The 14826-nt window shown below is 42.1% G+C and overlaps 1 protein-coding gene across 1 annotated transcript; it reads right to left on the bottom strand.

Moving 5' to 3' along the window:
- Positions 1–9381: 9381 nt before the first annotated feature.
- On the bottom strand, positions 9382–10299 carry LOC143990314 (olfactory receptor 2D3-like). The gene has a single exon (XM_077490366.1). The coding sequence runs from the start codon at positions 10297–10299 to the stop codon at positions 9382–9384; it is 918 nt and encodes a 305-aa protein (XP_077346492.1).
- Positions 10300–14826: the final 4527 nt, after the last annotated feature.

The following is a 14826-nucleotide window of genomic DNA, read 5'->3' as shown; positions in this document are numbered from 1 at the left end:
TTGTTCATCTTTGTTGTTCAAATACCATAGGAGGTGCTCAGATGACTAAAGGCGGAGTCCTGCTGGAAAATGTTCCTGCGAATTATACCTCAAGGGGGATCCACATGACGCAAACCTGGGGTGCAAAATTCCCGTGAGCACCACAGGAAAAAGATCCAGATGTGCCAGCCGAAAGTCCCCGGTTGTTTTTTTCCGGCTATTGGAATCATAAAAGAACTATAACATACATCCTGTTTGCATCCTATCCATTTATTTACCTATAAATCTGTATGATTTATACCATATACATATTCTCTGGGTAAATTCTGCAAAATGGAATCATTTCACTCTGAAATGCTTGCGCAATTATATTAAAATTAGTGGAATATTCAGTTTGAATCTCTAAGCATGCTCTGGCTATATGAGAATGTTGTTCACTTATCATCAAATCAAAAGTAATATTTTGAAGATGTAAAATAGATGGACCCATTATATTATCTGTTTTAATAACCACATTTTCTAAAATCTGATTTAAATGTTTTTGTATTTTAATACCATTACTCCCCACTAAACCAATGGTTTCTAGATCAGACTTTAAAGTATTAATATCCATACTAAAATACCTTCAACAATACCATGCTTATTTCTGTTATAATTTCTATTATTAATTCCAAACCATCTCTCAATACCCAATTCCATATTAACCAAATGTCCTTGACATTGTGGAAATCTTGTAGAAATTTTCCATTCTGAAACATTAAAGTTCCACAAAATAATGACAAACTTTCCTTCTCTCAAAAGAGTTCTGGATTGGAAATGGTTAATCTGAAAAGGAGTTGCAGAGAAACTTTTCTTATTAACACATGGAGTTTTCCTTGGAGACATAACAATAACACTTGCCTTAGCACATTTTACCAGATATTTCCTATTGATATGCAACATTCATATATACCAGTATCATTCAAATATACTCTCATTTATTGATAAACAAATGTATCATTGATCCAATTCACACCAAAATTCCTTTATGAATTATGACAGTAGAACTGTAAAGAAAACTAACCACAAAATCATAATTTCTTTTCCAAGTTAACAATGAATTTTGAGGTAAAGATATTTTCGTATTACATATCAAATGCAAATTATCTTTATCTTCCATAATTTTCAAAGATTGTGGGGAAAATATAAATTTCTGGAACAATCCTATCAACTATAGAAATATCAATTTTGACTGTTATTTGAGTAAATTTTCTTGTTACTTTAAAATCCCATGTTCTTACAACATCCCCTTTTTCATCTCCAATTATATTTAAATGTTTTGGATCTAATATCTTCACGAAACTTTTAAAAAGGTAATGAAATTGATCTAAGGGATAAAGTATTTTCCCAGATCTTGACATAGTATTAGTAATATCTCCAGACCACATTGTTGAATCATTTCCTTTTAAATATATAGACCAGAAACTCCTCAAGAATATATTACATTCAAAAGGTCCAGTTTTGTTGTTTAGTCTATAAGATCCCTGCATTTTAACAAAATTCGTTTTGGATTCTATTTTAAATTTGATTTCAATATTATTGCTGTGAATGAAATACAATTGGAAACAGAAATCATATCCCTGTCCTACACATATATATTCATACAAATCTTCTGCTGTTTTAATATCAACATCTCTAAAATGATGATTTTTGTCATATGCATTAATATCAATAACTCTCTCATTTTTGTCCTTTGTAATGATATCAATGTTCTTATTTTTTAGTTCATCTGTATTGATATCAATGTCTACATCTCTTTTATTTCTGAATAATGCAATGACTTTGTTGTGTAATTCTTCAATCCTGTTAACCTCTGCATAGCTGGAACAGTTTGTGATATATTTTACCACAGATAAAATTGTCACAGGGGAAAAGATGAATCCTGTGATGATGATACAATTTCTCTCTTTAAAACTTTTCTTTTGTTGAGCTGACATCTTTTCATCTTTTTGGGATCCATGATTCCCCCAGGTTAGATTTTTATAATTCATTCCTGAAACAAGGAATGCAGCATCATTATCTTGGCATATACAATTTGTTATACCCACATTTTTATTTCTACATACATTTTTCACTGAACTGAGAAGGTATTTGTACCCCTTGAACATTCAAAATGTCAAATGGACCTCCCCTATTACTTTTCCATGTTGCAACTTCTGAAACTTTAGCTCCGGCTGTGACATGCATCTCACCATCTCTGGGTGTGACCTTGCATGTGACAATTCTTAAATCACAATTTTCCTTCTGTCTTAGACTTGTGCTAACAACATCTAATGTTGTTTTAAATAAACCTTTCTGTTCTTGGTCAACTTGATAGACCGCTTATCTTATACAAAAGATAATTTTGGTTTAATAATAAAATAATAACAAAATAACAAAATGTTACAAGAACAATATCAATTGTATAATATCAAAAATAGATTATTCTTACAATGAAGATTTAAATACGATATGTGTATAGACGTAACAACAATTCTTCATGCTGTATATGTGTCTTGTGTGTGCGGGAGTGAAAATCTCTCTGAAATGTGTGCCCTCCATTAATTGACTGTCTCCTCTCCTGTTACAATATTCTACTCCTAAAACACCAACTCCCACCTTTTTCCTTTTTAAGACTAGCTTAAAAGTTCTGCTGGGTTATACAGTTCCTCAGAATGCCGTGACCTTTGAATGAGAAATTTACCTCCCACCTTTCTAAAACAATGGGCGTTACTCATTGTAAAATTCTTAAGAGTAGGCCTATGAGTACTATGTATAAAAACATTTTAAACATATACAATCCTTTTTACCTTTAAAACAAATACTACACATCAGTATATATACAAATTATTTCTTAATAATCTCCTAACCAAGAAATATTGTAATATAAAAGACTTATATTTTTAGCTAACACGATGACACTTTTTATCATGAATTAACTTCCTTTCACAACTAGAAATGTGTAGAGGGACCTTTTTTTTTGCATAACATCTGCAACCATTTTGACTTCTCTATTGCCTCTCTTTGAGGTGTAAAAAAAATAAAATTAATGTGGAAACACAAGCGGCATTTTCCTTCCTGTTTTTTAGCTCAAAAGGAGAATACTTTTTTACACCCATTAAAATGAATGGAACAATTTGCTGTTATACCCTAACTGAAAAAACATGATTAATCAACATCCCAACAATTGATAAAGCATCATCATTAGTGAATCCCACCGGTAGGTGTTGTGGTATATGAAACACAAAAACCCTTTTAGTCATGACACAAGATCATGTTCTAATGAACCAAAAAAGTAATGTCGTGACAACCGGAGAAAAACAAAAAGAAATCACCCCTTCATGTTTCTCTACAAATTAAGAATTCTGTGTGTCTATTTTCTTCACAGCATCAATTTTAACCATTCAGGATGAAATCACTAATTCTCCATACAAATCTGCTTTATTAGCTAATTGGATGTGTCTGTAGTTCTACTGCCTACAGCTAACTCTCTGTTGTCTTAAACATAAGGTATTCAGTTGCTAATTGAGTACCAAGCTGAAAATGTATTCAGTTACTAATTGAATACAAAGCTGTTCTTTACCCTCCTTTTCAGGTGAACTAAACCTTTCAATGTTTAACCTGAACAAAACAGAAATAAAAAAACATAATAATCATAACAAGGAAAAATTAATAAAAAATAATAATACAGAGGATTATCCTTGAAAATATTAAAAATATATCAAAGTCCTCAATAATATTCCAAACGTCTATGTCAGGCATCTGCAGCAGTTAAAGTGGGTGTTGTGTGCCTCCAGCACAGTATACACCTGAAGCTACCCTTCATTACTGGTGTTCTGTAATACAAGCATCTGCAGCAGTTAAATTGGGTGTCGTGTCCCTGCAGCACACCATACACCTGAAGCTACCCTTTATTACTGGTGTTCTGTAATACAGGCACCTGCAGCAGTTAAAGTGGGTGTTGTGTGCCTCCAGCGCAGTATACACCTGAAGATACCCCTTATTGCTGGTGTTCTGTAATACAGGCATCTACAGCAGTTAAAGTTGGTGTTGTGTGCCTCCAGCACAATATACACCTGAAGCTACCCTTTATTATTGGTGTTCTATAATACAGGAATCTGCAGTAGTTAAAGTGGGTGTTGTGTGCCTCCAGCACAGTATACACCTGAAGCTTCCCTTTTTTACTGGTGTTCTATAATACAGGAATCTGCAGCAGTTAAAGTGGGTGTTGTGTGCCTCCAGCACAATATACACCTGAAGCTACCCTTCATTACTGGTGTTCTGTAATACAGGCGTCTGCAGCAGTTAAATTGGGTGTTGTGTGCCTCCAGCACAATATACACCTGAAGCTACCCTTCATTACTGGTGTTCTGTAATACAGGCATCTGCAGCAGTTGAAGTGGGTGTTGTGTGCCTCCAGAACAGTATACACCTGAAGCTACCCCTTATTGCTGGTGTTCTGTAATATAGGCATCTGCAGCATTTACAGTGGGTGTTGTGTGCCTCCTGCACAGTATACACTTGAAGCTACCCCTTATTGCTGCTGTTGTTCTGTTTCTGTAACACAGGCAGACAGCTGCAGTAATTACAGTCGGTGTACAGTGTCATCTGCTCAGTGTGCACCTAAAGCTACATAATTGCTGGTTTTTCCATCTCCCTGCAGGCCATTACTATGTCTGGAAGGCAACAAGGAGAGGCAGACAGTCACGAGCCAATAAAAGAAGGCAAGCAGGCTTTGTGTCTAGAGACAAGAGTGCTGGTCATGGACGCGGTGCATCGTCATCAGCACGTGGTCATGGGACACGTTTGTCCTTATTTTCGGCAGCTGGACGTGTTGAGCTGCATCATGCCGAAGACTTGGTAGAGTGGATGACCAAGCCCTCCTCATCCGCCTTATCCTCTCTCACCCAGGCTCAGGGTATTAGCAAAGCAGCTGCCAACGTGTCCTCTTCCCTCGTCTCAATGTCATCAGTCACTCCTTCCCTAGATCCACCATGTCATCCTCAGGAGTCCCCTAACTGTTTGAGCACAGTGTTGGGTACATGCTCCAGGAGGACGCCCAGCATTTTGAAGGCTCTGATGATGATGCCCTGCTAGAGGAAGGCAGTAGCGTGAGTGCAGAGAGAGGGGATGCTCAAGAAGGACAGCAATCTGGCAGTCATGTTCCATCAGCTGCAGCATACTGCCAGGTTTGCTCCAGTGATGAAGAGGGAGGGGATGATGAGGTCACTGACTCCACGTGGGAGCCTGATAGGAGAGAGGAGGAGGAGGCACATCTCCAATGAGGCAGGATGCCCTCCAGGGGCCAGCTTAGGGGAAGCACACTGACTGAATCACACTGCAGAGCTCCGCCTGTGCAGGGCGCTGCCTCTACGTGTTATTCCAAAAGTTCTTTGGTGTGGGCCTTTTTTGAGATGAGTGCATCAGATTGCACCGCTGCTATCTGCAACATATGTCTCAAGTGTATCTCACGTGGCCAAAACGTCAGCCGCTTGGGCACCACATGCTTGACCAGACATATGTTGACCTGCCATGCAGCTCATTGGCAAGCGTACCTTAAAGACCCACACCAAAGAACAAAGCGGACCTCTCCTTGCTCCTCATCAGCTGGGATCTCCAACCCCACTAGACCTTCAGTCCTCTCTGAAACCTGCACTGAGATGAATGAAGGTGTAGAATTAGGTGTGTCACAGCCAAGTACTTGCGGGCAATCTGCTAGCAGTACACCGGCGTCCGATTGTACCAGGCAAATTCCCCTGCCCCAGCTGCTGGACCGTCGAAAGAAGTTCACTCCCAGCCACCCACATGCCCAGCGATTGAATGCTAGCTTGGCTAAATTGCTATCACTTCAGCTGCTGCCTTTTCAGTTGGTAGGCTCGGCCCCCTTCTGTGAGTTTGTGCAATGTGCGGTTCCTCAGTGGCAGGTCCCCAAACACCACTTTTTCTCACGGAAGGCGATTCCGGCTCTCTACCGGAATGTGGAAGGCAATGTCCATGCCTCGCTGGACAGGGTGGTCAGCGGTAAGGTGCATGACTCATGGTCCAGCAGGCATGGACAGGGACGCTACCTATCTTTCATGGCCCATTGGTTCACATCTTCCGGCAGCTGGGAAGGATGCAGGACAAGGTGCAGTAGTGTTGAAGGTTGTTCCACCACCACACCTCAAAAATACTACTACTGGTTGTGACATACCTCTCTCCTCCACCCCCTCCTCTTCTTCTTTCTCCATGGCTTCTTCCAGTGCTTTGTCCTTGGAACCAGCAGTGCTCTGTAGGTATTCAAGGGGCTGCGCAAGTACGCAGGCAAAAAGATGCCATGCCGTGCTTGCGCTGGTTTGTTTGGGGGACAGGAGCCACACTGGGGCAGATATTTTGTCAGCTATGCAGGGGCAGGCCGAGAGGTGGTTGACGCCATGCCAGTTTAAGCCAGGAATGGTGGTTTGCGACAATGGCACCAACCTCCTCTCCGCCCTCCAACAGGGACAACTGACCCATGTGCCCTATGTGGCTCACATCCTTAACCTGGTGGAGCAGCGGTTCTTGGGCAGGTACCCAGGCTTACACGATGTCCTGAGGCAGGCCAGGAAAGTCTGTGTTCATTTCCGCCGATCATTCAATGCCAGTGCTCAGTTTGCTGAATTCCAAAAGGAGTTGAACCTGCCCAAGAACTGCCTTATATGTGACATGCCCACCAGGTGGAATTCAACGTTGGCCATGCTGCAGCCACCAATGAGTACCTGTGCGACTACGGCACCAGGACAGGGTCAGGGGAGCTAGTTTTTTTTTCACCACGCCAGTGGGGCATGATCAGGGATGCATGCACTGTCCTGTCACCATTTGAGCAGGCCACGAGGATGGTGAGCAGTGACAGTGCATGCATCAGTGACACTGTTCCTCTTGTCAACCTGTTGGAGCATACACTGCGTGGAATAATTGACAGGGCACTTGAGACAGAACAGAGGCAGGAAGAGGAGGACTTCCTTGCCTCTCAAGGCCCTCTTTATCCAGACAGTGTTCCTGCTGTCCCACCCATCACACAGGAAGAGGACAAGGAGGAGGAGGCTTGTGTTAGCATGGAGGTAGAGCCTGGCACTCAGCATCAGCAGCAGCAGTCTTTTAGGGATGATTTACAGTCCCAGGAAACTCGTGGACTGGTCCTGGACAACGTGTTGCTGAGGCTTCAGTCAGGCTCAGAAGGAGTGGTGGAGAAGGTGGCCATCTGACCGATGCGTTCAGACAATTTTTTAGTCCGCAGCCCCAAGGTATGATCGGTTCCAGCAACCAACGCCAGCATCTGATTTACATGGTGCAGGAATACCTTGGGGCAAGGTCAGACTTGGACACCGTTCCCACTGAAAATTCTCTGGCTTACTGGGCCTTGAGGATGGATCACTTGCACAGTATGCAATTGAGCTAATGGCCTATTCTGCATCCAGTGTTCTTTTGGAACGCACCTTCAGTGCTGCTGGAGGCTTTGTAACTGATCACAGGGTGCGCCTGTCCACCGACTCGGTTAATCGACTGACCTTCATAAAGATGAATCAGTCTTGGATCACCACCAGCTACCAAGCACCTGAAGCTGTTGTAACCGAATCATTTTTTTTGAAATGTCACATCCCTTCAAGACTGCCTATGCTAATGCTGAGTGACTGTCCTGTTATGTTGACTGACTATCCTCTTCCTCTTCAATGATCCTGCTGATAGCTTGGAAGAACATTTTTGGTTCTGGGTGATGCCACCAGTGGCTAAGGCCCAATTTTTTAGCCCCTGTTTAACAGGGGCATGTAATTACAATTTTTGATGCAATGCTTTGCAGCAGGGCTCATTCCTGCACTCCAACTAGAGTATCTGGGAGAGGTTGCAGTGTCGTGGCACCAGCACCAGTGCCTAAGGCCCACTTTTTCAGCCCCTGTTTACCAGGGGCATGTAATTACAATTCTTGATATAATATTTCACAGCAGGGCCCGTTCCTGTGCCCATCGAGAGTAACTGTGAGGACTTATAGTGTTGTGGCACCAGCACCATCACCACAACCACCAAAGGCCCAATTTTTCTACCACTGTTCAACAATAGCAAGTATTTACAATTCTTGATATAATCGTTCACAGCAGGGTGCTCCAGCACCCACCAAGAGTTACTTTGAAGGCTTACAGTGTTGTGGTAACACCAACACCTTAGGCCCACATTTCTGCAGAACATATAGGGCAGGCCCCTACTTTCAAACATCCAACTTACAAATGTCTCCTACTTGTAAAGGGAAGGAGACAACAGGAAGTGAGATGAAAAAGAAGGACAGCCCAAAAAATTATACAGCGGTGATAACCCTTCCCTATGTTTTTCAAAAAGTTTAAAAGTAGATTTTTTGACTGGAGCTACACTTTAAAAATGTACCAGTTCAAAATTACAAACAGATTCTACTCAACACAACAAACCTAAACAGTCCCTGTCTTGTTTGCACCGCCTGTATACTGCTGTTCTGAGTATATAGGGCCTGGGGGCCCCACACCTTTCCTTTTTTTAATTTTGATACGGTGTTCCCCTTTATATCCGTACAAGACCCAAAGGGGCTGGTAATGGGCGGGGTGGCTACCCATGTCATTTTTTTCTCCATGATTTTCATCCGTATTGCAAGCAGTTTTAAATTACTTTTTTTCCGTTAAATGTTATTTTGTGCAGGGACTGTTCTAAACACAAGAAACATGTGCCACTTCACAGGCATACGATACCCCCCCAGGCACAACATTTAAAGGAATATTTCCCTTTGTTTCACTTTAATCATCATTAAAATCAGTGCTCCCAAAAAAACAGCCGTTTAAAAAAAAAAAAATTGGCATTGACCCATGTCCCCTGGGGCAGGAGCCGGCTTCCCAAACCCTTTTTTGGACAATATCTTGCATATTTGCCATTAAAATTAGCACTTTTTATTTTGAATGTTCGAGTCCCATAGACTTCAATGGGGTTCGTACAAATTTCCGGTCCATTCGAAAGTTCTAGTGCGAACAGAACCGAGGGGGGGGGGGTGTTCGGCTCATTCCTACCTACCAGACTTTCTGTGTGCTCCTAGGTTCTCCAGCAAACCTTATAGAATAACAATATATTAGAAATTAAATTTGCAAGAAAAACAGGTGGCGTAAATATAATAGTGAGAACAATGGACCCACAAACCAGTACAGTTTTATTAAGTTGCCGGTCATTTTGTGACTTTGTGTATTAGCGATTTATTTCACTGAATCACTTCTAAAATGGCAATTGGAGCTAGAGCCTCTTCTTTTCTGGGGAGTGCTAAACTCCTCACCACTCCTAACTAACAACCATGGGTGAACTTGAGCTTAGAATGTTGTATAGATTTTATCTTTATTGAGCTAACCCAATCAACTGCAAATCCTAAGCTCTTATCAGCTTCCTCATGGCTCTCTGAACATCTTTGTTCCTCAGGCTATAGATCAAGGGGTTCAGCATTGGGGTGATCACTGTGTAAAATACTGCCACCCTTTTGTCTGTGTCCTCTGTGACTAAATGTTCTGGTCTAGCGTACATAAACATGGCTGTCCCATAGAAAATGACCACCACCACAAGGTGGGAAATACATGTGGAAAATGCTTTGCTTTTGCCCAAACGAATAACCATGACAGCAGTTATTATTTGGATATATGAAATTAGGATTAATGAAAGTGGAATGAAAAGCAAGATAGTCGTGCCAACTAGTTTTAAGATGTTGACTGCCGAGATGTCACTGCAAGAGAGCTGAAGCAACAGAGGGAGCTCGCAGAAAAAGTGGTTGATGGTGTTCGGGCCACAGAACGTTAAGCTGAATGTAAAATAAGTGTCAATAGAGGAAATGATACAACCACTCAACCATGATATGCTGATCATAAAAAAGGAGACCCTTTTGTTCATAATCATGTTGTAATGCAGAGGGATGCAGATAGCCACATATCGGTCATAGGCCATGAATGCCAGAAGCATGCACTCTGTTTCTCCCAAGAACAGGGAAAAAAAGAACTGGACAGCACAACCTGTGAATGAAATACTCTTTTTAAGTGAAAGAAAATCAACTAAGGTTTTGGGTACAATGGAGGAAGTGTAGCAGATGTCCAAGAAAGAGAGACTAGATAAGAAGACGTACATGGAGGTGTGCAAATGTTTGTCAGTCCTCACAGCCAGAATGAGAAGGAGATTGCCAGTCAGAGTAGTCATGTAAACTATCAGGAAAATATGGAACAGCAGAACTTGTACTAAAGGATCCGTTGAAAGTCCAAGAAGAATGAACTCCGTGACAGTGCTTTGATTTTGGGTGTACATATCAATCGTTCCAAACTGTGATGAAGAAATATTCTTGGATCTGTGATAATAAATATGTGATAATATACATGCTAATACTACCATTTGTTTTCAATTTTCGGTACATGGATAATTCAAGAAACCTTAAACCTGTTTTGCATAACTTTATAATTTGTATGAATGTCATCATTGTGACAAAGTTTGAGGCATTTATCAGATATGAAATGTTCAAAGTGTAATTTATCCATTCACCCATGGAGAATGTTCTCTTCAGGCATTTCTGCTGATAGCCACCATGTAAAATAAGTCAATAATTTTCCTTAAATAAATGTTCAAATTAATGTGGAACTTTACCAACAACTTGAAAAAAAAAAAATGTTCTTTAGCAAGGAACGTGCATTCCAAATTAATAATTTTACTGCTAACATTAGTGTGTACTATAAATTTCCTCCAGTATTACACCTGTTTCTTGTTGCTAGAGACTGCCATGTTGCTGAAGCCTAGATCTCCTAAGCAGCAGTTAATCATAAAGCAGAACTAAACCCATTGATTTAACAGTTTAATAAAATAGATAGATTCCTGGAATGCCGGAATTGCTAACTGTCAAATTTGCCTGCATCTCTAACCAAACTGTCAAACCAGCAAATTGATGGTATCATAACTGATCACGTGTATGTAGGGCTGTGATAAGAAATTGTGGGGCTTCTTATACAGCTTTATGCCTGGGTCCCCCGACTCTGATCACCAAAACTCCCCAGGGTCCACCCACCAGTCATCTCACCAAATCTGCCCGCTGCCCATCCCACTGAGCCCTTCAATGCAGCCACTTTTAGTTTAACACTCTTACAACGTAATATAAGAAAATAAAAAGTGTATTCCAAGTCATTAGAGACATCCCAATTCAGCAAAGGGACATCCCCATATATTCAGCCAATAGACAGCCCGTTCCATTAAGGAGACATCATCATATAGCAAAGAGACAGTCTAATCCAGCTGAGACATCCCAAACAAGCACCTGTACCCCCTCACACCTGTACACACTCAGCCCCCCACACCTGTACATACACAGTCCCTGCCACATTTGTACGCACTCAGCCCCCCACACCTGTACATACACAGCCCACGTCACACCTGTACGCACAACTGTATGCACTCAGCCCCCCTCATACCTGTACACACTCAGCCTCCCTCAAACCTGTACACACTCAGCCCCCCTCATACCTGTACACACACAGCCCAACTCACATCTATACATATGCAGGACCGTTTTAAGGCAGGGCAAAAGGGGCAGCTGCCCTGGGCCCCATCATTGTAGTGGGGCCCAAAGCAGTTGCCTAATACTTGCCAACTATCCCAGTTTAAATTCCCTTATCCCTTGAAGATTTAGTCCCGTGCTGTGTCCCGATATCTCTGTTTAAACTTCTGCTGCTGTTGCCTAGCTCTTCCATATTGTCATGTACAAATGACTTACCTGCAAACCCTGTGTTTACATGTAAATAACCCACATTGATAGGTAAATAGTGGCAGTATTAATATGTATATTGATATTTAAATAGAGGCAGAATTTATTTGTATATCATGTCCCCCTGAGGTCACATCCACCATCATTTCTGCTGAATGCTGCCCACTGGGGAGGTCATGGAGCATGCTTGAAAGTCCTGCCTACAATTGTGGTCATTAAGATTAACGTCATGTTTGGCAAAAGTAAGCAAATTGGAGGTGGATTCTTCAAAATATCATGGTGCCACAGCACCCTAATTATGGTGCATGTGATTATGCAGGCAGAGGAGATGATGTGCTGTAAGCTTTAGCAGCCAATCAGTGAGCAGTAATGCTATGCACTAACCTCTAACAACCAATTAGTGAGTGGTATAGATGATCAGTAACCTCTAGCATTCAATCAGTGAGCAGTATTGATGTACAGTAATCTCCAGCAACCAATCAACAAGCAGAAGTCATGTGCTGTAACCTTTGGAAAATAACAGTGAGTCATAATGTGTGCTGTAATCTCTAGCAGCCAGTGAGTGGTAATGATACACTGTAACCTCTGGCAACCAATCGCAATCGCTGCCTGATCTGATTCAGTAAACTGATTTTGAGTCTAGCTGCTATTTATTGAATGTCTCAACGCATGCGGAGAGCGAAATTGCATGGAAGAGGGGGCCCAAGAAAATGTTTGCCCAGGGTCCAGTCAATATTAAAGACGACCCTGTACATATGTCAGTCCCCCCACACACACACATCTGTAAACACACACACCGCTCCCCCCTGGTAAACAAACAGCCTACTCCCTTCACTTTTACACACAGCCCCTACTTGTAAATCTGATTTTCCTAGTCCCAGCTCTTGTTTACACAAAACTGACACATGTTGCTGAGGCACAAAGATGAGCAGCAAAAACACTAGGAATGCAGATGCAGGAAGTAGCCAGAGGTGGCAGTAATGAGCCTTATGACAGCGCAACTGCCAACACCTCTTTTGTAGTGACCTAATTAGAAAGCCAGTGCAGCCATGTGATGCCCCTGCACTTACATGAAAAGAATGTGCCAGGGGCGGGTTCTTCTCCCTCCCTTGCCTTCTCCCAGCCCTGCCGGGTGACCAGGTCTCTTGGGAAGTACGAGCCCCCACATGTGTATTGGCTGCCCCCCCCCCACAATTGTGGCCCTGTGTGCACTACCAATGCAGTTTCAGATCAAACAGAATTAGCCTCCTTGGCTGTCAAGGATAGAAGGGTTTAATTCTGCTCTACGACTGTCAGCAGACTGGTCTTTACAAATCCAGCAGTGCCTAAAAGTGCCTAAAAATTTAGAGAAACTGAGCATGTGCAGAGCAGTATGAGATGATGTATTACTGGATTTTAAACAGTACAGGCATGGCAGCCATCAGAAATGTTAGGGCCCCTTACACAGCTTTAGGTCTGTCACCCCCCCCCCCCCCAAGCCTGACCACCAACATTCACCAGGGCTTGTCCATGGGCCATCCTACCGAATCCACACACTGGCCATATATGTCAGCACCCCCACACATCTGTATATATGCCAGCCCCCCTACACATCTGTATATTTGTCAGCCCCCCTACACACCTGTATATATACCAGCATCCCCCACACACTTGTATATATGCCAGCGTCCCCCCACACACCTGTATATATGTCAGCACCCCCACACACCTGTATATATGTCAGCCCCCACACACACCTGTATATATGTCAGTCCCCTCCACACACCTGTATATATGTCAGCCCCCACACACACGCACACCTGTATATATGCTAGCCCCTCACATACGCAAACCCGTGTATATGGCAGCCCCTTACATACACAAACCTGTAAACACACAAGGCTCTGGCCCCTCCCTGCACACAAACAGCCCCCCCCCCTTTCCCTCACAGCCCCTACTTGTAAATAAGGTCTTCCTACCTAGTCCCAGCCTGTTTTCACAAAGCTGACATGTTGCTGAGAAGCACAGTACAAATCACATGAGGGGTTCACATACACATAGTAGCCAGAGGTGGCAGTAAAGAGCTTGATGTCTGAGCTCAGTGACACAAGAACAGCAGAAGCTGTGAAATCATTTCTGTAATGCACAGCATGGCTCCCCTTCACCCATCCTGCCTTCTTCTGGCCCGGGCAGGCCCCTTACATTTGTAACGGCTGTACCTCCCTGGTGGCAGCCCTGAGTACAGGCACTTATTTTTCATGTCTTACATAGCTATACAGTACCTGCAAAAGGGGTCAACCTGAGGTCCTCTAGCAGGACTTAATTGTCTGACTAAAAAAGTTCCACTTTAAGCTTTGTGGCTGCAAAAGTCTGCACGTAAATTACTATTTCTACCTGAAATCATGATAATGGTACATCTGATGATTGACTTTAGAGACTTTTTTTTTACTCTCCTCTCCTCAGAAACAATAGCATAGGGATGAACTCAGTACTTTACCTCCTGTAAGTGTATTCACAATGTTAGACTATCAACCACCACTTTTCAAAATGTCATATGAAAGCATATCTAAGCCCATAAAAATAAGTATTTTATACAGTTTATATATAGATATAATGCTTTATCACCAAGCTATGAATTTCTTTTGTGTGGGGGACACACTGCAGTCACCATGAGCAGAACTGAAGTGAAAAGGTAAACTAACTCTATACATGCATTGTACATTGTATTGTAAATATGGTTGTTGTGAATAATTTGTAAATATCATATAAGCCAGGGAACTTATACTGTACATTGTGTTGTAAATACTGTCTAGTGTGTCATTTGTATACATTATGTAACTCAATCAAATAAATGTGTATTGCGGATTGAACTACCTCTTTTGTGTAAGAACTATCAAATCTAGATGTGTACCGTATTTGCCGGCGTATAAGACGACTGGGCGTATAAGACGACCCCCTATTTTTCAAGTGAAAACATAGGTTTTGGGCAATACTCGTGGTATAAGACTACCCCCCTTCTGAGGCAACACCATTTTAAAAAAACATTAGAACGATTAAAAAATACAAAGCAAGAATGCCAACTACTCATCCGCCATGCTGTGTTATGT

The sequence above is a fragment of the Lithobates pipiens genome, unplaced genomic scaffold, assembly GCF_037356315.1.
Source record: "Lithobates pipiens isolate NorthernLeopardFrog02 unplaced genomic scaffold, aLitPip1_a1.2 Scaffold_18, whole genome shotgun sequence".
In the NCBI taxonomy this organism is placed as follows: domain Eukaryota; kingdom Metazoa; phylum Chordata; class Amphibia; order Anura; family Ranidae; genus Lithobates; species Lithobates pipiens.
The sequence above is the reverse complement of the archived record's forward strand: the minus strand, read 5'-3'. Positions and strand labels throughout refer to the sequence as shown.

Coding starts and splice junctions, on each gene's coding strand:
- LOC143990314 (XM_077490366.1), bottom strand. CDS start 10,299: ATGTACACCCAAAATCAAAGCACTGTCACGGAGTTCATTCTTCTTGGA.